Source organism: Ammospiza nelsoni, chromosome 1 (genome assembly GCF_027579445.1).
Source record: "Ammospiza nelsoni isolate bAmmNel1 chromosome 1, bAmmNel1.pri, whole genome shotgun sequence".
NCBI lineage: Eukaryota > Metazoa > Chordata > Aves > Passeriformes > Passerellidae > Ammospiza > Ammospiza nelsoni.
Genome location: NC_080633.1, coordinates 129,778,246 through 129,801,941, shown reverse-complemented (window position 1 = coordinate 129,801,941; position 23,696 = coordinate 129,778,246). Strand labels below are relative to the sequence as shown.

The following is a 23,696-nucleotide window of genomic DNA, read 5'->3' as shown; positions in this document are numbered from 1 at the left end:
TTGAGAACACATCTACCATTGTCATGGTTTGACGCTGGCCCAACCATCGACAACATTTTTCAGTAGTAAATACAAAAGGTAAAATACACTGTTAACCAAGAATATAATAACATCTGATACCTTTGGGAACTTAATATTTTCTACTCAACCAGAAAAAGTTCATGTAGTTGCCTACTACATGTATTCTCTAATTTTATACATCTCCTTCTGTAAGATGAACAGTCTGGAACCCTTGGATTCTCTCTACTCCTGCAAATCTCCCAAATCATAATCACTGGGGACCCAAAGATGCTTTTCTTTTTGGTGCATAGTTTTCTCACTCAAGCAGTAAATGTGCAGGATGTACATTATACATACCATCCTCATCATGCTCATCATGCTGTCCTTCTGCTTCAGCATTTTCTTCACCATGTTCTTCCTGTTCATCATGATGGTCTTCTTCACCTGCCACCCCCTCAACCACCTCAACCTGGAAAGAGATGGTAATATTATGCCAGACTATCTTCAATATCAGAGAATCTATGAGTTTTCCAAAACAGAGTGCAAAGTTTGATTTAAAAAAACCCCATCTTAGAAAGATGAAGATGACCTCAAAATTGAGCTGATATGAACAAAAAAATGAACTTACAGCCACAGTAGTTGTACGTGGCTGTACAGTTTACAGTGTTGTAAATAAATAAATATATTTATTTATTTACAAATAAAACAGCTTTGGACATTAGATTTTAATGCTATAAGGATAAAACTGACTAAAAAATCAAAAATTAGCTTCTAAACACTGAAGAGGTATTATCTGCTATCATCTCCTGAAAAACCCTCTAGCTCTCTAACAGAACCTACATAATAGCTGTCATGTGCTGAAAGACTTTAAAACTTTTTTAACAGAGAGAAATAAAATAGAAAACAACAATTACAAAGTTCTATTAAAAATGCTTACAGCACAGTAAGATTTCATGAAGTGCTACTTAATATCTTTTTCAAATCAGATGCATAGACTTCAGATTCAGATGTCAAAGCATGGGCTAATGTATTAGGTCTGCTATATTGAGAAGAAAAAAAAAGTACAAAAATAAAACTGACCTCTTCTACATCAGCTGAAACAATATCATCCTGTTCTTCATCCCTGCCACGAACTGGTTGTGACTGGCTGATTCGTCTTTGCTGAGGATTCCTTATTATGTAGGATGACTGAGATTGACTAGAACTTAAAAGAAAAATATATAAAAATAAATCCTCAAAAAAAAGTCGATTTGGACCTCTGGTTATCACTTAATGCAAAGCTAACAAAAACTCCAAAATAAAACCACCTTTAGGAAGTCTTTGAAAAGTACAGATAGTAAGCTTTAATAAGTTTTACCTGCTAGACTGGTCAGATGATGGTCTGGGTGGCAGAGGTTCCACAGAAAACAGTTCTTCACTTCCCTGCATGGCATCTATACTAGTGCTAGCAAGGGTAAAGGGTGCTGTAGGACGTGCAATTCCCATCCTGACTGGAATAATTAGAGATTCTGCTACATTGCACAACTCTTCAACAGCATAAGGCAATAATGCCTGAAATACACGTTTACACTTTCCAATTGGTTGTGGAATAAAATTGCTGAGGGATAAAATACAGAAAGATAAATGTCAAACACATTTTTTTTTCCCAAAAACTTTGTGGCAATATTAATTGTCCTAATTTTTTTCTCAAAAAATAATTTTAAGAGATACATGCATTTGTGTGTATAGAAACAACATGCACCTATTCAAGTCAGTGAAAAACGTTTATCATTCAATAATTCAAGACTGAGGCTTGATATCTAAATCTACTACTGACAACCAACCATACACTGTAATTTTAATATGTTTAGAAAAACTATTTCCAAAAACTCATACACTATAAACAAAAAGTTCGGTATGAACATGTAAGTTTAACAAACATTGCATTAAGAAATTACATGACATACCAGCAGCTATTGTGCATCTTTCCAAGTCTGTCTACAGAATACAAAATAATTCAGATGTTTCTGCCTATTGTTGATTTTTATCAACTCATTATATAGGGGAAAAAAGTAAATAAAGGAAAAAAACCACCACAACCAACACACATCTTCGCCACTTACTTTTTCTTTTTGGAGGAAGCCATCTCCACACTAAGAATGACAAAGACTCTTGCTACAGAACGCAGGAATCTCATTGTAACAGCAATAGCTTCTTCTCTGCGGCCTGGTGTATACTTGTTCTGTAATTCCTTCACCAGAGTACCCAGCAAAGTGTCTAACAGCTGAAGAAAGAGGTCATTACAACTCATTAGTTGCATGCAATTTTGAAGCATCAAACAAGAGAGATTAAGACTCAAAGGAGATCACAGTCATAACAGTATAAATTCACAAAGCCATGATTAACTTGAAGTTACTTTCAAATTAGTTTCCGAACAAATGACCTGAGATACCTTACAATATCCTATTATCCAGAAAGTCTATGTAAAACATGCCTAAGAGTGCTTACCAAAATGTCTGCTGTACATTTGACAATAAGGCAGTGTGTAAAACAGTCCAAGCGAATAGTTCCACTTTGCTGATTAAGGTAAACTTGCTCTTCAGGCAGAAGATGACCTATTCTACTGCTTGCACTAAGACTTGGAAAAAACAAAAAGAAAAGAAATAAATATATGTAAGCCAGCAGGTGTCAAGTATCAGATCAAACTTTACATCAACAACTATGTATAGATACACACGGGTCTTTATTTTCCTGGGAGCCAAACATGATCATGGACTTCAGTGCATTCCAGTCTTGTAAAACACGTTCCAGAGCTAGCTGGGCAAAACGAGGAGGCTCTAAATCATGATCAGGCATATCAGAATCTAGAAAGATAAAACAAACAAAAAAACCAAGAAAGCATAAGGAAGAGATACTGAAATACGGAATCTGCCATTTATTTCACTGAAACAGCTCTTACCTTCAGGATTTGCAGTTTTACGATTGCGATCTTCCCTGATTCTAGGTGGTCTGTACTGGCAGTGTTCTACAGTTTGCCTGGCAACTGTCTGTACTAAAAACAACAGCAGATGTTCTCCCCTGTAATGAAAAAATTGTTAGTGGAAATACAATATACCACATATATTTAGAAAATAATTTTTTTAATTCTGCCCTAGTCAATGCCAACATGAACTTGCCTGCTATTTGGCATGGTAACAAGATTTGTGGTGGTAAGCAGGCGGTAAAGGAGATCAAGGCGAGCAGACTTTTGCCCAGCAATTAGTGTTTTACACTTGCACTTTTCCCAGCAATCACAGTAGGCTGTTGGAGATGTTCGTTTGAGCCTACAAGAAATAGAAAAGGTGAACTGCAACACTGTCCAGTAAGATACCAAATCTTTTCTACACAACCTGAGGGTGTTAGTCTACATGCTTAGATTTCTTTCTGCAGTTTTTTGTTTCTGATAGTAGCAAAATGCCAAAACCTAGCTTAAAAAAGAGAAATATGGGTTTTATATGTGGCAGCACTTGACGTTTGTCATCCACATTTCCTACACTCATCTTAAGAGGGCAGTTTAACTACACAGCTTTTCATACTGTCTTAGTAAAACACATCCAAGGTCATTTATTCTTCCCTAAAACAGCCTCCATCCAAGAAAATTAAGCTGAAAATACTCAAGACATGCAGTAAAATCTCAGTAACTGTTATGTTGCTGAGAATATCTTTATAATTGTATTTGTTAGCTCATTATAGCTAGGATATTAATGCTGTAACTTTTACACCCTGCAACAGCAGCACAGAACACAAACAGCTTCAAAGCTTTGGGCCAGGTTGATCTGAGATTTCTTGATTGTTTGCTCACTTTTCCCTCTGTTACAGTTGATTTTTAGAAGATTAATATCCTACATTTCTTTCCGAAAATTCCTAAGAATGATCTGTCACCAGGATTCATAAAACACTGAGGGGCACCCAAAATGAAAACACAGCATTATTTAGATATAATGTTCTCACAATATTATGCACTTTGAGAATTACTCTTTTACTCTAAATACTACAAAATGGAAAGTACAAAACCACTTCAGGTTACTCTTTCAATTCTGGCCTATTAAATAAATCTTACACAGTAGATACAAAACTATTTCATTTATCTTCTGTTCTCTAAGTTTGGAACACTTCAAACAATGAAAAAATTTATTAAGCATCAGTAAACAAAGGAAACCACAAAATACTGATATAATTTTAAGAAATAGAACACAATACTTACTTGCAGTCATGTCCTTTGTGACAGACCCTTGCACATTCTGTGCAACAACAAAGTGATTCCAACAGACCACATGTTCGGCATTCAAATATATCCTAAAAAATGGAGGGGGGGGAATATTATGTATCATTTTTTCCTTACAGTGCTTGCAATCTCATGCTAGTTCAGGTTACAATGAAACTGCATTTGTTTAAATTGATGCCTAAACTCAGAAGTAGGTCAGTTCTGGAAAGTGAAACTTAGTTGTTATGTTAGAATATTCAGTGATTTCAAAGAGCCATGTCCATCAAAATTCCTGCCAAAGTTAGCCACAGGGGAAAAAGCCACACCCAGTAATAACCATGTTGTGAGGAATACAGTCAGCTTTGACACTACATAGCAGTTTGGGGAGGCAGTACTTACACCAGACTTAAAAGTCACAGAAAGTTAAACAATGCAATTAATAATTTAAAAATCAGATTAGTAGACTAACACAATACATGGCTGAAACACATTCCTATTTGCTTAAAAAAAAAACAAAACTTACTTGGTTAATATGTTCTGCACCAGTCCAGGTAAAACTGCATGTATCATTACAACACAAAACATACAAAGGAGAGTCATCTGGATTTGTACCAGAAGGACAAACCATTCCCATAAACACATCATCTTCTTTTTCACTGGAAGTTGCTTCAGCTAAAGTAATAGAATAACAGTGTTAAAAAAAACCCCGCCCAAAAAACCCCAAAAAATATCCAGCAAAAGAATCCATTCTTGGTGGATGTTTGCCATTACAAAATCTCATACAGCATTAGAAGTTTGAATAAAACCTGTTAGAGCTTTTTGAGAAAACTTTTCTGCTTGTCACATTATTTCTTATAGAAGCCCCTGCAAATTCCTGACTGAAAAACACCATTACCTCTTCCCCAGTTTTAAATTCACTAATTCTTTTGTCAATTCAATGTATCACCATTCTGAAGGACTATGAACCACATTATTAAAAGAAGTATTCTTGTCCCACACGAAGTCCTACAGAACTGCGGTATGACAAGGTCTAATGTGCTTAAGTTTTTCCCCTAAAGTCAATTTCATGTATTTCTCCCAAAAAACTAAATACCAACATTACAAGATAGTCACAAAAAATTTGTTTGTATATAAGCCTTTTCAGGAACAGGATCTAGCTTGGCATATCACTGTATAGCAGGTTTTTTGAATTTCAACAAAGAAGTTCCATGTGATACAACTGTGCTACCAAAAAATAGTACCTTAATCCACTTATAAAACAGTGACATGCCAAAAATACTATAAAGAACACAAAAGCTAATATTCATAGAAATCTACTGCAATATACAAACTGCAAAAGAGAAAGATAATCCACAATAGCAAAATTTCCAAAACATGCAGCAATCTATAGTGTTAGTAATGACTCTGCACACATGCCAAAGTTTAGAAGGAAGCCCCACACCTGCAGTCACTAAAACTGTTGTACCTTTAGCAATCTTCTGTGCAGTTTCTAGAATTGTAATTGCAGCAGGATATGCCCGGCCACTAACTGCTGACATAAATGGTGTCATGCCTCTCGCATCCCTAGGCAAAAAAAAACCCAACAGACAAGTTAAAACACCGAGTTTTTTCATTATAACAGGAGAAGTAGGATGCAAATACACGAAAACTTAGCACCACTGAGTTTGTGCAAACAGAAAAAACACAGAGTGAATAAGCAGTCTTGTTTATTTTACTCCTCTGAAACAGACATACTTTTAAAGGATGGCAGGACACAACACAGCGTATTCTAACATTCTCAATTTTAACTAACAGGCCTTGATGTAACCTTTTTTAAAAGGTTTCTATGTAATTGATTTAAGGTAGTGTAACATTACAAAAGAACTGTCATGAAAATCCTTACTTAGCTGACAGCAATTCTCGAAGATAAGGCTGTAGAACAACACTATCACACAGCAATTTGAGTATGAAGTGAGCATTTGCCTTCCGATCCTTCGATTCCACTACAGATGGTTCTGTAGAAGGACCTGCAGTAAGGAAAAAAAATTGCAGAGAAACTGTTTTTCCTTAAAAAATGACTACCTGCTAAAAGCAGGTAGTTCACTGTGGTGAATAACTGGTAACTTGACTATTCAGTGGTTTCAGCAATACTTCAATGAAGTACTGTAAATTTCAGTTCCAAATTATTTTTGAAATAGAGAGGGTAATCCCAATTCCATGCTAATTTCCATAGTTTTACATATTTGTCACTCTCCATGTATATTTTTACATAAACATAGTACGGTGCTTCATTTACTTTCTGCACACTTGAGAGATTCTGCTTCAATCCAATCTTCATCAGTTAAGAGGCATTTTCATATGGCAGAAAGTCTGTGCAAGCAAAGACAGCTTTTGAGCTAATTTCCATTCTAAAGCATAATCAAATAAGCAGGATGTCCTCACCTGGAATTGTGGAGGTGCTGGGTCCTTGGCCGGTGCCAGTCGCTGCTGTGGTAAGAGATCCCACAGCGGGGGCCAGGATAAAATCAATGTCACCATCTTTCAGTAAACAGAACAGCAGGATGTATATCAATACATAAAAACATCCCTAACAATATGCTCTTGCTGCAATGCCTAACACACTGCAGGTTTTCTGTATTAACTGGCAATCTTTCCCACAAACGGCCACATTCCTAGGTCTGTAATGTAACTCAGCATTACAAAGCAGACTTCCCAGCAGTTTGACACCAGCATTAACAACACATATACTGGATTAAAAACCAGCTGTTAAGTCTTCAGTAAACTCTTCAAGTTATCTCAATGAACACTTGTTACCTTAATGGCATTGGACAGATGACAGTGTGAGACTAAAATAAGTTATTATTCACCTTAAAAGCCATCAATTCTTTACCAAATCTCTCCTTCTACAGTCTAATGTGATATATGAGCAGACTTACCTGGATCCATTGCAGGAGGATCTGGAACCCAGCTGGGAGGAGCTATTGGTGGAGAAACTGGGTCTTGGTGATCACTTGATGAAGCACCAGCTTCATGTCTGCCCAATCCAGCAGCTCTCAAGGATCTTCTCATCATTTCCCTTAATCTCAAACTAAATACAAAACCAAGGCAGAAATATTAACATTTTCATTTATAATTAGAACACATTTAAGAAAAAATTCACATTGAAAAAGGAAATTTAATTCCTCTTATCACCATTTTATTTCAGCATAAGTAAGAATGAGCCAAGAGGTATTTTTGCTTATATTTTGTTGCACCAGAATGTTTTAGCCCTGGAAGAGGAGTCACTCAGCAACGCTTCAAGTCATATCTAAACCCAGAACACATCCCTAGGCACCACATCACTGCCTCTTGCAGACAGCAGCTGATGGGCATTCTTACTGCTATCTGACATTCTTTTTAGCCCAAGCTCATTGCCAGGAGTGTTAAGCTTTTGCAAGGATTTGCTCTTATTGCTACTGCTTTTTAATATCTAATTACAAACAGAGGTTAATGAAAGGATTAAAAAATGGGCCTTGATAGAATTTCTTTTTAATGACTGCTTAGAATAAAATGAATCAACTTAAATTCTTCCCCAGTGGTGTTCTGTTGGTCTCACTATTATTCATCTGCTTAAGTGACCATCTCCCTTAGAAATTCTCTTAAAACAAGCCTGGCCACCACTACAGTAGTTCTGTCATACTTAATACTTCTTGGTAAAGAACACCAAAGCTTATCCTCAAATTCCTTTTCTCCACAAGGAGGAACATTTCTACTTCACAACTGACAGACAAAGCATGAACCCCAGAAAAGAGGATTAGTTTAGAAATATCCCACCATTAGTTCTCATACAAAAAAAGGTTCAAAAAAACACTAGAGCTCTAGTTTTGTGCTTAAAGAAGTGAAATCCAATTTTAAGCTAGCAACAGGGGCCAATTCTTAAGCTAGACTGAAGAAAAGAATTAATAACAGATTGGTAATTAATACAGAAATTAGCATTCAGAAAACAAGAAGAAAGCCATTACTCAGTTTACCTCCTGCTGCTTGATGATCCTGCCCTATTTCCTGGACCATTACTTGACACAACAGAGATTGCATTTGCAATAGCTTCCACAGCTGAGAGCCTTTCAGCAAACGTGTTCCTCTCAGAGCGCTCTGCTTCTGAAAAATTAAGAAAATTCAGTGCTAAAATTTTACTTGGGAAAATTATAAGAAAGGAGTATAAAATATGGAACGTCACTATTATTTTTTCCCCGTTTAGAGAGACAAACTAGGCTCATATACAAATTTTTATTTTGGATGAGCTTAACAATGATTCTGAACAAGCTTTCAGCATCATCAACAGACAAGGTCCTATCATGTAAATGATTCTAGACACTTGCTGAGTCAAGGCTTCAAAAAAGCCTTGATAAAAATTATAAAAAACAAAGAAAACAAAATACAAACAAAAACAACTATAAAAAGTACACAAAAACAAATAAAGAAATAAAACCACCAAAACACCAGACCAGAGAACAAGAAAACAAACCACACTTCACAGTGAGCATCCATGAACAATGCAAATGTGTGGGCTTGTAATATACACACTCCAGGTATGTACCTGCTTAGGAGAGCTATGTTTGGAGTATAAGAAGGCAGTACAATCAGTTTATATCAGAAAGAACCAGCATTTCTTCTAACTTCTACAACCCTAAGCATCATAACACCTACCAGTTTTACTCGTTATGACGACTGAATTTTGTGAAGCGTGATACAGAATATTAAAGCAAGATACAGATGATTATTTTGGTACAAAGTAGACAGAAACTGTGTATTTCTGAACAAAGAAAAGTATATTCTTAAAGTGATTCTGCTTGTTCTTTCAGGACATGTCTCAAAGTTGCAAGGGCTAATGCTCTTGCAACTCACTTTCTATTCAAAGGCTTTTGAAACTGAGAGTCACCATTCCCTGCACACTTATTTTCACAAGTGACAGTATTAAGGCCTGGACAGTTCCCTTTTTTCTTTCTTTTTTTAACAGGAAAGTGCTATTAATACCTTTCAGTCAAAGAATGAAAAGAATAAGGTAATCTGACAGTGTGTGTCAGCTGTTACAGTAAGGTTATTCTTTAAATATTTCCACTCACCACTACCCTAAGTAAAAGATATCCTTGGTGTTGCTTGTTCACAAGCATGTGCAGGTTTCTTAGACAAAGATCACCAACTGCTCAAAGCAGACAACTACTAAACAGTTAGCAGTGAGAGAATACTGTTCTTGTGCCCCTAGCTACAAGTTGATTCATAGTTGTAAAAGAATTGCCGTGGTATTTGTGCTGTACTCCTTTCTCAGACTCACTAGCTCTCATAACTCACAACCCATCACTTCTGGACCTCTCACACAAGGGGGTCACAGCTCTGGAGAGCGATCCCTCAAGCAATACAACCACTCTCTGCATCAGAGGTTTCACCTGTTCTGGAGAAAGTGATCTGTAACTGAATTTTCACTGTTCCACTAACAAAGTTAGCATCTGTTTTTGGAGAACCATCAATTGTATATGCTTTGGCTCTAATGGGTCATTTGCTGTTCTGTTGTCTAATGAAATCTCTGCCAGTTCTCCAGGCAAAACCCCTCAGTTCTTATGTGTTCAGTGACATTAGCTGAAATTCAGTATCACAACTTTTTTATGATTTCACATGTTTTGGACATTTCTTTTATAGATGCTTTTCCCAAGATCCCTTCTATTGGCAAGACTGAGGATGTATCAATTCACAGAAGCAGAGCAGCTTTCCCCCAGCTTTTCAGCTCTGGGACCACTTTTCCTGCAATTCATTTATCATTTATCCAACACTGCAGGAGCTACAGCTAAACTAGGCACAGGATGTGAGAAAGAAGAGAAGGAAAAAAAAGCTTATCCCAGCCCTCAATATTTCCTTTCTGGCACTTAAGAAGAAATCTGTATGAACAAGAGTGAAGAATCTCAAGCAGGTACTAGCTGGGAAGTGGCACTAAATTGCTAAGGAATTTTTAAGAAACATCATGCCTGTACGTCTGGAATTGCAGCCTTTACTTCTAATTCCAACTTCTTTTACATTTTAAGAGATGACCATGTAACTCACAGACAGCAACATAAGTCACCACTGCCCTCCAGATGATAAACAGAAAATAAGCTTGTCCTAATATCCATCACTAACAGTTACAGTGGAAGCTAAATGTGACCTGAATCCAAAGACACAAATCTCCTTCAAGGACAAGTTTTATGAGGGAGAAAGAGAGAGGCAGAGGAGTGTCACAAGTCTATCAGGTTCATGTTTTTCATTTTCCATAAAGTTAGATTACATCCAAATGAAATTACTGAAAAAAATGTCAAGGTTGCAAAGACAAGCACTCAAATTAGGAAAAGTCAGATTAAGTTTGCCCATGCATCCTTATTTCAACTTCCTTGTGTGTTTATAGTAACACAATCTTCAGTTACACAGTTTGGTTTTGTTTGTTTATTTTGGTTTGGGGTTTTTGCCTCAGATTGTTTTGTCTCCCCAGCAACAAAACCCCTGCCTCAGTCAGTGCACAGGATGGACGACACACTGGAGATGAAGGGTTGTACAGAGAGCAGGCTGTTTATGCCTTGTTTGCTGCAGCCTTAGGGAGGGGTGTAGTAAGGCAGCAACAGCTCGGGAAGGAGAGGAGGAAACACTGTGTTGTGTTTAATGACACTGAACATTGCTCTGGAAAACCAGAACCTATTTGACACATCTATCAGCACACAGAACTTTGTGAAACAAGTTTTTACAGATGATCGTGATACATTTTACTCATTTCTGGACACCTAAAAGGTGCTTGACTCACAGAAATAATTAACATTCACAGCACAACGAAAACTATGATTAATCCAGTCATAGAACTCAGTGTTTTGAAGTAACACCTACTCAAAATCAGGCCCTAGGCTTCTCAAACAGAATGCTCAAAATTAGTTAATAGCTTTGAATACAGAAAAACTTCAAGCTATAATAAAACTCCAAGCAAGAGATGAAAAAGCTGCACATTACCCCCATTTTATAAATAGGGATATGAGGAACAATTAAGGTCTATAAATGACTAAAATTCAATGACAGCACCATACAAAAATCCCACAAGGAAGTTCATTCATTATTCAGTGCAGGGTTTGTATGGTGTGCAAGAGTAAGGAATGGGGCCACACACTGAATGATGAGGATAAAAAGAAATATTGAATAGCTACCCATTCGGTGAGCACCGTCCATCTTGTGCACTGAATGAGGTAGTCCTGTGGAAAAAATAGTATGATGGTGTAATTAAAGACCATTCCACAATGCATGCCCATGTACAGCATCTGGGTAAACTTAATTCTGCCATTCCCTAATTTTTGAGTGCTTGACTTAGCAACCTTGTTCTGTTAACATGCTTTTTACATAACAGTATTTAACAGACATTTTAAAATTGTGTCAGTAACTGGCATTAACAGGCTTTTCTTCCACATTTCTTAAAACATATCAATGACAAGTAGCATTTCTAATTGAAGCTATTAACATATTCTACAACACTTCAAAATTATTAAATACCATTTCTCATAAATTTTACTAGTGATATAAAGGGGACACTAATGATACAAAGGTAGAAGAATACTTTTTTCATGTATAATTAACTTGTGAATGTCAAAAGTTTTTACAGTCAATTTAAACAGCTTAGTGCTCCTAACTATTGAATTCTTTAAAAATTCTCATAAAACTTTATGAGAGTAATAAAAATGTTGTCTTAGCACCTTTGAAAGGCCAGGGTACATTTTAGGTGCTAAATTTTAATATAACCATACATGAAGAATGCAGCCTTTATTTCATATTTTCTTGAAAATGCATGAAAATATTAATTTCAAATTATTTTCATTATATTGTTGAGCTCACCCTCTTCCTCTTTTGTTTCCTTGTTGCTGGTTGGAAAGCATACAGACACACAAGCATGCAGGATATTACGGTTTCCATCGCATCTGTGGCCAAGGAACGTCTGCAGCATCTGTGGATTCTGATCCAAGACAACTGCTTGCTCAAGATTCATCAGGTATTGTCTGCAAGCCTCGTAGTCACATCGAAGAATGTGCTGCATCAATGTTTGTTTCTATATTCAAAAGAATAAAATATTTCAGAAATGTGAAGCACAAGAGGTGGATATAAGCTCCATAAATACTTCTAATTTTCTTCTAATTTTGAAATTAATAGGAAGCTCTTCATCTCCAGCACTGGCTGGAAGTTACTGCAGGAGCTGTTCAGATTATTCATCATCTCAATTATAGCACTGTTAAAAACAGAGTTGTGTGCATTCAGGCACAGACAAGCAAAAGGAACAGAGCAGCAGATGCCATCAGGCTCATAAAAGCATTCCTCTGGCTTCACAGTTGGATTCTTAAGATAGATTACTTGCATTTCATAGCTCCATGTAACGTGGGAAAAGTGATACAACTGAAAAAGCTTAAGGATGTACGTGAATAAGTTCTAACCTAGTTCTTTTTAAACATATGATTTATGTGCTGAGAAGTGAATGATTAGAAGCTGTTGAAGGTCTGGGAAGTTCACCCCATATAAAACCAGTTTTTCCATAATGACGGAATACTACTGCACTGTGAAATCCATCTCAGTCTAACAGGTACACAGTACCTCCGGGGGGCAGCAGAACACACAGCAGAGCTAACAAACTACTGACAAGATTTTACAAGTATGACATATAAATTCACAGCAGAACTACTCATACAACATCACTGATGAGGACAGAACTCCACAGGTGTTTCAAGTGAAAAAACCTTCACTTTCCTCTCCTAGTTTCCTAGTATATGCTCCAAATAGGTAATTTTAAAATAATAGAAAAAAATAAAGAAGTATTGCATTCTCAGGGACCCAACCAAAACAAGTTGTTGGATCTCTGAGAAAAACTGCGCACCCATGACACAAATTAAACTGCACGGTGTTAGCAGATATAAAAAGGTAACAATTTCAAAATCAATACCTAAAAAACCCTACTAATTAAAAGCCTGATAGAGAAGTCATGCATCCCCCCCAAAAAAGGGTCTTTCACTTTACTTGGCAAATTTGTTGGTGTTTTTGTGTTTCTAAGAGAATCTTCAGTTGAAATTAGCTTCTTTGAAATAGTGAAAACATAAATCAGTATCTAAACATGAATCTGCTTTAAGCATAACTTTATAATAACAAGAGGTAAAAAAATCACACAATTCCGTAGCAGAGAAAATATTTTACCTCAACAGCCATAATGATAATAGCAGCTTTCTTTTTGATGGTCGAGTTAGCAGGAAGATTTGTTAAGGAATGAACACCCATTCCAAGACTACTAATAGGTGGAAGATCAAGCCAGTCAGGGTCTCGTATCCCACCCATACAATCTTTTGCCATTGGATAGATTGTACCATTTCCATCTCTAAGAATAATAGGTGATTCCTACATTTGGGAAAAAAGTTTCATTATTAAGTCTCCACAATTTATAAATATTATCCTTCCCAAAAGATCCAGTTCTTGACTGACAACAATTACAACAGTTTACCAAAGATTCTCATTTATGTCATTAACTCCTATCATTGGAAGTCGTGTAACATAAAATAGGAAATTCCCTTTTGCAAGTGCCTGAAACATGTTTAACATAATAAACATTACTAGAAATATCTTCCTTCTGATAATCATTTATTGATTAACATTACCAGTGAAACAAATAGTAACTATACTTTTAGCTTACTTAAATGCTTCAAGTAAAGTTGAATATATTGAAATGAGACATTCAAATTCAATTATTTTGCAAAAACTGTTTCTTTTAATTATCCTAAAGAAAGTATACCACATTTGTGGAAGAGTTGAACAAACCCTCAATCATTTTTAGTGAATCTGTACTTTAAGTCAATTACAGATTAATTTTTTTTCTTTGTTAATATTTCCATTTATTCTCAAGAGTGGATTTATATCTGACCCAGCTCCAAAATATACCTAGATCACATTCCAAAACACAGCTAGATAACAAGTTGATACTAATCCAAGAACCATTCTGTCACCTTTTTTCTCCCCTTTTTTACATTCAAGGTAGAATTTAATAAGATGTGCTTAGGTAAGTTGTTTGCTATTGCCCTTATGCCACCAAAATATTAAAGGTAGCAGCAAGTTTTTCATAACTTGTTTGAAAAACTATTTCTTTGCCATATTTTGGAGAAGCCTTACAGAAGGCTGTACCATCTCATTCAAATATGACAGATGTGCAGTGAGGTTAAATGATTGAGACACAAACCCACAAACCTGTCCAGCTGTAAAAATAGCAACACTTCTCTCATTCTGACCCAGGAATGCAATGCTGCTAGTAGGGAAATTATTTTCCTGTTCAGCCTTTCCTGTGGCAAGGTCAAATATGCAGTATCGAACCCAGTTCCCAGTTTTCAGAACTGCATGCACTCCTTCAAAAACACATGAAGAAAAAAGTTAATGTTTTATGGATGGCATCCAGTAAAAGAACTCCCAACTAAAGCACTTTCAAGAAAGAACTAATATCAATGGAATCACCTGTTTATGTCACTTTGAAAGCAGGTATTTTTCACTGGGATGAGAGACAGGTAATGAAGGAACCAACAGATCTGGACTAACGGGGTAAGTCCTACTTACCTTTTGAATCTACATTTACTGCTAGGATCTCTGTTTTTTCAGGAATACACAGCTTTTTGGGTGTTCTTTGAAAACAGTCAGGAACTTTTGGAGTTCCACCAGTTTTTACAACCTGAAAACAGATGTAAAATTTTAAGCTGCAATTAAGCACACACAGTGCTGACACTTGTAAATACTGATTTTCCTCCATGTTTCACAAACACATACCTGCAGTTCATCTATCCTGAGCAGCCTACAGTCTTGGAGGAGAGAAGAGGGATCAGGATCGGAGTTAGAACTGCTCTGACAGTTTGCATTATTGGAGGTGCCTGGAAATTTCACAGCAACATATGCACCATCCACTTTTAGCACCTACAGGCAGAACACATTAGAGTTTTACCAAAAGGCTGAACAGAATCTGATTTGCTTCAAAACAAACCACACATTTTTCAGGGAGAGGAAAAAATTTGCAATATCCAGTGATAAAATTGTATAGCTCTTGGTCATTAGACTTGTCATTTTGCTAAAATTACCGAAATTTGAAAAACTTGGATTTCCCAATGACTTCATAAGCATCCTGACTCATATCCAAGGTCCCTCCATTTCAGCATCCTACATCCAAGAGAAGCCAACATCAACTGACTAGAGAAGCCCCTGCTGGTACTCCCCTGGTCTCTTTACAACTTCCACCTCCTGGAGGACAACTTCATGTTGAATGGCAAAGATAGACCTTTCTCTTATTGACTTGTGCAATCACTTCTGGAAATAAACATTATTCTTGTGGCAATGAATTCCAAACTTTAGCCAACAATTCAACAACAACAAAGTCTACATTGAGTCTCCTCCTTCAAGTGCCCATTAGATCTTATATTACAAGATAAAGGAAAAAAACTTTTTTTAGCCCCACTTGAAAATTTTTTGTGCTCTTTCCTCAAAAGGACTGTACACAGTGGAAAAAAAGACTTGTTAGTTTACTGGTCTAGCACCTGTTCTGTACACTCAATGATCAAGTTCTTCACTCAGTCCCTTAGGACTGAAGGATTCACACAAGTGTATCCAGATGTTCTTCATGTGTATGTGTGTATGTGTGTGTGTGTGTGTGTGTGTGTGTGTGTGTGTGTGTGTGTGTGTCTGTTGCTCTCTAGCCCCCCAAGGAAACAGGAGGTATTCACCTCTACACTGACACAGGCATTTCCAAGACTGTAAGCATCTATAAAGAGTTGCTGCCATGCATATCTAATCATGTCAAAACAGGCTTCCTTGATACAGGAACTACTCGTGCTATCACCAAACAGCAAGGCCCTTTGAATTTCCAGCTGACCATAGTTTTCCCAAAACAAAAACAAAGCTAAGGCGGAGGTGGGGAAAGAAGAGACAATGTTTTAATTATGAGCAGAAATAAGAACTCTGTATGCTCTCAGTCTTGATCAAAACTAGATATAAGCAACCATCACTCATTAATAAGCCCTAATTTCTCAACAGTTTCTACACAGAAAGTGCTTAACAAACAAAAGTCTAGATGTAACTAATCTAAAAGGTCTTCAACAATAAAAAACATGTCTCAAATTTTCAAGACACTGTATGTAAGAAAAATCCATGTTTTCTGCCAATTTTTCTAGCTAAGTGCAGCCTATCAAGTGTACTAGATAAAATGATATACTGACAACCTTAAAGCATTAGCTGGTCTTTTTAATAGAATAAAAAAAATTTGAGAAACTGAAAGATGAACAGAGTTGTTAACTCCTTTATCTTTACTATCAATCCACTTCCACAGTCCCTAACACCAGAATGCCACTGGAAATCATTGAATCTTTCCCTCTCCAAAATCACCACATTCTTCCTCAAAACACAGCAGCAGAAGACCAGGGAAAATAAATTTTTAACTTCCTATCCAATCTTCTTTTTGAAATGGAAGAAATTTTAACATCACAGAAAAGGCTTCTATCTCCACCCCAAAGGTAAAAAGAAATATTTCTTCACCTTCAAAGAAACACTGACACAATTTTAAAAAATATTTAACTTTGAAAGATTACAAACAGATTCATAATAGGGAGTGGGTAACTGTTCTAGGGCAAGATCCACTCTGATCTCTTTCAATTTATCCTTATCATTGGAAGGCTTCAATCTCAGACAGGAATCAAAGGAAAACAAACAAAATCAAGTGACTGACTGAAAAAATGCAATACAAAGTAAGAATAAACTACTAAATCCAAATTTATGTTTTACAAAATTCCTAGGAGCTGATAGGCTTTCTGGGTATAGGAACTGCAAAACTGGCAATACACAGGATTCTCACCTGGTTGAGGATAACTTTGATGACCAGAAGCAGTTTGGGGAGGCCTTGGACACTGCCAATGGAAAGCCTCAGACCAAAAGGAACCGCAGCTGCCAAAGAAGAAAAAAGCAGCTCCAAGCCAGGTTCCCCATCCCTCTGTTCTAGCAGTGGTTTCAGACACCATTTAAGCCATTTCAATAGAACAGATCCAGAAGCTAATGTGGTGAAGTAGAATATCCCAAAGTGCACGGGATCAACAGAAAAAAGCTTTTATCCCTCTGATACTAGTGAGCAGTAACAAAGGCTTATTTCAGCCATATCTTTTCTCAACAACACTAAAGAACACTCCATCAGACTTCTCACCAGTCAGACAAGAGATGGGATAAGTGCAAGGCTATTCCATTCCATCAGTCTTTCCATCAGGTAGATAATCCTAGAATGATTATCTCTTCCATCTAGTGATGGACGTGGAGGAATAAAGACTTAATTTCATTCCAAGCCATGAAGGATTTAAATTGAAATGAGATTGGAAGGTAATAAATTCCAAGGAGCAAGGAGATGACTAACTACAAGAGAGAATCTAGCAGACATGCATTCTTAATCCCTTTCCTCAGTGTAAAGACTCTGCACTCTCATCAGACTCTTTGGGCATTCGCTGCTCTGGCATCATATGAAATCCACACTTACAAAGCAGTATGTAAAATGCAGATTGCACAAGCTACTGGTATCAGAATGATCACAAACACTTATCTTGGATCTCAGCACACAGGGGAGAGCTGCTACATTACCAACTAAGTGCCCAGAGAGGCACTTTAGTAGTCACCACCTTCTACCTGCCCATCATTCTACAGAACACAGCAAGGGTCATGGAAGGATTTTAAACAGACATTTTTTAGAGACTTCATGAAGCTGCTGCATACATCCAAAAGCATGGGGACATAAAATTTCTAGAAACAAAACCATTTCAGGAACACAGGCTGTACATCAATAAATCTCAACCCCTTCCTTTCCTACCTCTAAATTCCACCTCCTGAAGACTAAGTGAATTTTTTTCTATTTGTGTAAAACAAAGAATTATATAAATAATTTTAAAAGACAGCAAACATTTTGACAGAAGCTCATTGCTACCACACTTTATTCATTTTATTTTAAAGAATATAAATGTTTAAACTTTAGGATGCTCTTGCAGGTAAAAGGACAAAAATAATTGCTTTATTCTTCTTACTCCTTCAAATCTGAATCATTACATGCAGCAAGATTTTTGGCCTCAGAAATCAATTCGTTTAATGCAACTGACTTCATACTGTGCTCAAAAAATATCCACCAAATTACCAGTGTGTATTTCTCAAAGATGCCCAAGTATCCAAATGCTCCATGACCACGTATTCTACTGAATGACACTTTGAGAGAAGCTAAGTGCTGCTCCACTGACACCACAATTTGTAACATCAAGTTCTTAAAACTCAAAGTTGTTTCAAAGCCTTTCCAATTTTCTGAAACACCAAGGCTAACATGTTCCCAGGTTACACTGCAATAGTATATTCTCGTGCAAGATGCTCATACCACTGAAGCCTCCCATAACAAAACATCAAAATCTGACCTTTCAGACTGTCAGTCAGTAAAGGGTAGACCATGGAAGACCAGACCAATGTATATCTGGGTGGACTATAAAAGGGTAGAACTTCTTAACTCATGAAGTCCTAAGAGCCCAAACTCATCTAACCATGTTTTTGCAGTCTGAACCTCTGTACACACACATTCAAAAATTAGTTATGGATACAATAGTCAAATTATTCAGAATTCAAATCCTCTTTGTGTATAATTCAGCTCACAACAAGCTCAATTACAAACATTACTGTTCCATCATGAACAAGTTATTCTGGAATCTGTAGGAGAAAACTGCCAAGGATAACTCTTCTGCAGACTGAGGTGCCTCTGGTTTTCCTTCTTACAATCACACAGCTGATCCAAATTACAAACAGAACATCTAACAAGGCTCAAACTTGTTAAATGCCTTGTAATAAACTGCATTTCTGACTTTAACCTGGACACCACCAGACAAAAAATAGTGGTTGATTTTGTCTGCTGGATTCTACCTAAGCTCTAAAGATTAAGTATTACAAAACTGCAAAAGGAAAAACATGAGTGGCAGTATACAACACTGGAAAAGGACAGCATGCTTTATAAAGGAAAAGAAGCATTTTTGCCATAAATGACTGATCTAGAATAGACTCAGCACCACTGAACTCTGTTCAGAAGACATGCCCCATAATGATTTTAGCACTCCAGTGAAAATGTAAACATAAAAATTCAAGCTCTTTTACACTGATCATAGTAGTTCTTGATGCAATGCATAGACACCTTTGCAACTGTATACAGAAATAGAGGAACAGTCTTTGTACTGAAAATCTTAGGATCTAAAACAAGAAGGACAGAATAAGGACAAGAGGGATTTTCCCAAAGATGGTGTCAGAGGAAAACAATGGATTCAGCAACTTCAACTAGATCTCAAAATCTTATTTTGAGGAATTGAAGTGTTACAATGATCTAAGTTGCTCCATATTCCCTTTTGCAGAAATGACCTAAACTTGATAATGAAAATTCATTGTGAGCCTGCTCCTTTCAAAGATACAGCTGAAGGCAAATCTTACACTGCCACACAAGTAAATCCATTAGGGATGCAAGTAAAATAACTCTTACTAACTTCAGCTGCCTTCTGTTGGACAGTTATTGATCCTCTTTTGATAACATTTTTTTAAATCTTTTATGAATCAAGTAGAAAGCAACCCAATCTTTTCCTTTTGAGGAAAACCTTATTAGTTTTCTCATTGCTTTTATTTTTGAAAAGCACACCAGAGAACCGTCTAGAGGACCTAATCCCTCCTAACATCACGCAACAGTGCCAAAGGAGAAAAGGGAGTATTTTCCTCTACGTGGCTCTTGAGTCAGAGCAAAGGTTTATTACAGAAAAAATGAAAATATTACAAGGATTAAACAAAGGGATTTTCTGGAGTAATAAATCAAATAACTTTTTAATCATATTAATGAAACGTGTAATTTCTAACAAAAATATTTATGTTCTTTGCTTGCCAGAACATGAGATTCATCCAAATCTTCTACCTATGTGTGTGTAAAAGTCAGTCATAACAGGTGCAACCCTTCACAGTATCACTGGACATGTGGGAGTTATTTCTCAAGACAACAAAATAGTATTTTGGATAAAACCAGGTCTGTTTTTTGTAATATTGTGGTTCAACTTAAAATACAAGAATTTTTTAAGATTTATCACCTTTTACTCACAACACACCCGCTCTATTATTATCATTACATTATGGACAAATATAAACACAGCTAAAATCATACTCATCAGAAACATTCTCAAGCATCCCTGAAAGTATGCTTTTTTTTAACAGTTAGCTTACTTAAAAGAAAAACCCTTTGTTCCCCCATCCCCAAAAACAGTGGGGCAGTGTATTTTAGACAAACCTTGCCAACAGGAACATTCTTAACATCTTCCACAAATACAACTTCCCTCAGAGACCACTGTTCTTCATTCACTTTCTCCTCCTCTTTTGGGGCAGGAGTAGATCGTCGCCGCTCTGACACAGAAAAGTTAGCACCAAAAAGAAAGACTTGAGATACTCCATCAAAGCATCAAAATGCAATGTTCAGTAAACACCAAACCTTTCCCCCAAAAAGATTATCAGCAGTCAAATGTAGAAATTAACAAGAGGTTAATAAGAATACAACTTTAGGAGTCAGAGCTACCTAACAAGTATATCATGTGACTTCCATGTTTTTCTATGGATTTGGAAACTAATAAAGCCTATATATTAAGCAAAGCAATTTTAAAGATATTTAAGAAACGTGATTAGAGTACAGTATTTTTTTAAAAATCTTAAATAATACAGTAACTAGAATACAAAAAATTAAAATACAAGGAACAAGCTCTGTTCTGGCAGGGCTCACACATACTCATGCTGTAAGTGAAATGGCTGACACTGAGAACATTCAGTCACCCCTGCTACAGTGCTTTGTATCAACCTCACAAAAAGTCTGCTTGCCTACCACATATGGATTACTTGGTAAACTTCTAGAAGAACAGCAAATGAGGCAGAAAATAGCTATTTGGGCTAATGGCAATTGCAGTACAGTTAGATTTGCTGCAGACTTTATCTGAACAGCAACTGTAGAACACTCAGAATCAAATCTAAATACATAACATGGCTAAATAAACACTGACAAGAACCTTATCTTCCAAGTTGTGTATATAGTGTAATTAATACTACCAACATATTTAAAGTAAGAAGCAGAGAACTTCTAAGCTAATTGCACAGTTAATTCCAAACACTAGTTCAAATGCCCAAGCAAAGTTGTAGTCAGTGGAAAATTACAGCTGAATGAACTGCAAAAGAAATCAATAGTAGAAGATTTCTAGTAAAATAAGTGAGTACTGCAGATCTGAGCAGATGAGATTCTCAGTCACTGACAAGGCCATTTGAGTCATTAGGTCAATGCTGCTTAAAACTGCAGCTTGTGACCAATTAGAAGAATAAGCTGTAGAGAGAAGATTTCTTCAAATGATGGCATTGTAATTGCATTTTATCTATTTATGTGTTTAAATTGAGAGAAAGAAATGCTTAAAGGAGTCCAGTTGCACAAATTCACATGTAGCCTTTCAGGTTTTTAAGCAAAACTTGTACTATGAAACCTCCCTGACTGCTTTTGTATGTTAGTAAAGAATGTCTCCTTTTAGACATTTTCTGTAATAGATACAAACTACTGCTTTCTGCACTGACTTTCAACAACAAGGCAAGCTGTTCGACAGCAGCTTAATCTTTAAAGAAGTTTTCCAAAACAAGTTCAACTTCCTGGCTGCAAAGAAACTCATTATCACATTGCAACTAAAAATAAATTTATCTTTAGTATTTCCTCTTCATCACCTCCTCAAAGATCCTTTTGATTCTGAGAACTGTTACGCTTGCACAGACACACCTTACATCAAGGAGTCACTGCTTATACATTTATTTAACACTGACAATTCACAGATTATTCAAAGTCTATTACAAAAGCCTCCACCTACACTGCAGTACAGACTGAAAGACCAAAGGATTCTGAAATTAGTACAGAATCACTGTAGAATTGCCTTTTATGGAAACTTCTTATCTACATAATTATTTAAATTTACTCTGAGCTACACATTACTTACTATATGGCATCGATGCACTGCTTGCTATTGAAGATGCATCACTACAAGTGGAAGCTGGGGACGGTGGAGGACCCATCTCAGTTTTCACTGGTTCCTGTTTGCTTTCAGGTCTAGAATAAAAGTTAGCACTCAGAAATGAAAAAAGAAAAAAGTGGAATTTTTTCTGTGACAGTGGACAAAGCACCAGGGTATCCCAGCATTGTTCCTTTAACAATACCTTAAAGAAGTAACTCCACACTTGCAAACAACCATCCCAACTGACAAGGCTATAAACCTTGAAGCTGGGGATGGTACAATGCTGCTTAATCAGGGATTAGCTTTTTAACATTAAATGAGCATAGACACACTATTACAGAAAATAAGCAAGAGGAGCTTCAGTTTTTATTTTTATTAGCTTTATACAGAAACCTGAAACTCCAGAGCTGCTAAACATTCTCAAGTTTTACTTGAAATTGTTTAAATCTGTTTTAAGAAACATGTAAATGGCACTGTCAACTCAAAAGATTTTTTTTTCAAGCTATGGAGGGGCTGAAAGAGATCTGTTTAATCTCATGAAGAGCCAGGAAACAGCTGGTTCCATTTTCAGCTATTAAAATATAAAATCTTGGAAACCTTATGAAACACTGTAGGGAGGCCTTCATTTAATACTCCTCCTGCATTTCACATGTACATAGTGCTTTCACAGAAGTGAGACACCTTTCCTGCAGTGAGCCTTTCTGCACATCGAGCCACGTTTACAAGAAACCTAATACCTCATAAAGATCACAAAATCTTCAAAATTACAAAAGTCTGACCCTCCTTTTCCATTATTGCTCCCCAGTTCAGAAGAGTACCTACCACATGAACAATCTATGTCTATGTGCCCATGGTCTCCACACTTACTTGGCCTCGGTAGTTTTGCTGGCCTTCTCCATGTTTTTCAAGCTCTCAGGGGACCGAAGCTGAAACCGACAGCTGTCATTCATGTTCCAAACAGATTCCATTAGCACACCAACTTTAGGAATGCCAGCACTGATTGAGAAAGCAACTGCTCCAGCATGATAGAGAGGGTTATTTCTTAAACACACCTAGAGATAGAAATATTAATTTCTATGAGAAAAATGAATTCTACTGAGGGAAATCATATGTACCTTATTTTCTCACTGGCATATGCAGTAGTCAAAATAGAAAACTTATGGAATCAGGTGAAGAGGAAAGTCAGCATTATGTATGAAAAAATAAGCTGTTGTGAAATTCACAGCTGAAGGCAACAGCTTTAGCATTGAAACTGTTTAACATACAATATTTAGATGCTCAACTACAAAAGGAACAATCAATCCAATAACAGAGACTCATCACAGTGTCAATTAGAATGGCTCTGCAATCAAAAGAAATGTGCTCCCTGGGAAAGGGCTGCTTTGTCTCATATTAGTTCTAGTACTTAT

General features: G+C 36.6%; 1 protein-coding gene across 9 annotated transcripts in view; it reads right to left on the bottom strand.

The window, feature by feature from the left end:
- Positions 1-23,696, bottom strand: part of UBR5 (ubiquitin protein ligase E3 component n-recognin 5) — an 85,955-nt gene that overhangs the window by 21,241 nt on the left and 41,018 nt on the right. For 5 of the 9 annotated variants that reach the window (XM_059485191.1, XM_059485209.1, XM_059485200.1 and 2 more), the window contains 24 exons: positions 23,155-23,339; positions 22,273-22,382; positions 20,550-20,662; positions 15,017-15,160; positions 14,810-14,921; positions 14,450-14,604; positions 13,412-13,609; positions 12,071-12,281; positions 11,392-11,436; positions 8,212-8,338; positions 7,138-7,289; positions 6,644-6,739; positions 6,105-6,228; positions 5,688-5,785; positions 4,746-4,894; positions 4,223-4,314; positions 3,156-3,302; positions 2,939-3,057; positions 2,717-2,843; positions 2,488-2,617; positions 2,103-2,263; positions 1,358-1,597; positions 1,081-1,204; positions 358-469 (listed from right to left, as the gene is read on the bottom strand). In XM_059485191.1, the coding sequence (XP_059341174.1) occupies positions 358-469; positions 1,081-1,204; positions 1,358-1,597; positions 2,103-2,263; positions 2,488-2,617; positions 2,717-2,843; positions 2,939-3,057; positions 3,156-3,302; positions 4,223-4,314; positions 4,746-4,894; positions 5,688-5,785; positions 6,105-6,228; positions 6,644-6,739; positions 7,138-7,289; positions 8,212-8,338; positions 11,392-11,436; positions 12,071-12,281; positions 13,412-13,609; positions 14,450-14,604; positions 14,810-14,921; positions 15,017-15,160; positions 20,550-20,662; positions 22,273-22,382; positions 23,155-23,339 (3,271 nt within the window). The remainder of the gene's footprint in view (positions 1-357; positions 470-1,080; positions 1,205-1,357; positions 1,598-2,102; positions 2,264-2,487; positions 2,618-2,716; positions 2,844-2,938; positions 3,058-3,155; positions 3,303-4,222; positions 4,315-4,745; positions 4,895-5,687; positions 5,786-6,104; positions 6,229-6,643; positions 6,740-7,137; positions 7,290-8,211; positions 8,339-11,391; positions 11,437-12,070; positions 12,282-13,411; positions 13,610-14,449; positions 14,605-14,809; positions 14,922-15,016; positions 15,161-20,549; positions 20,663-22,272; positions 22,383-23,154; positions 23,340-23,696) is intronic. The other 4 variants (XM_059485217.1, XM_059485234.1, XM_059485225.1 and 1 more) reach the window with 3 other exon arrangements.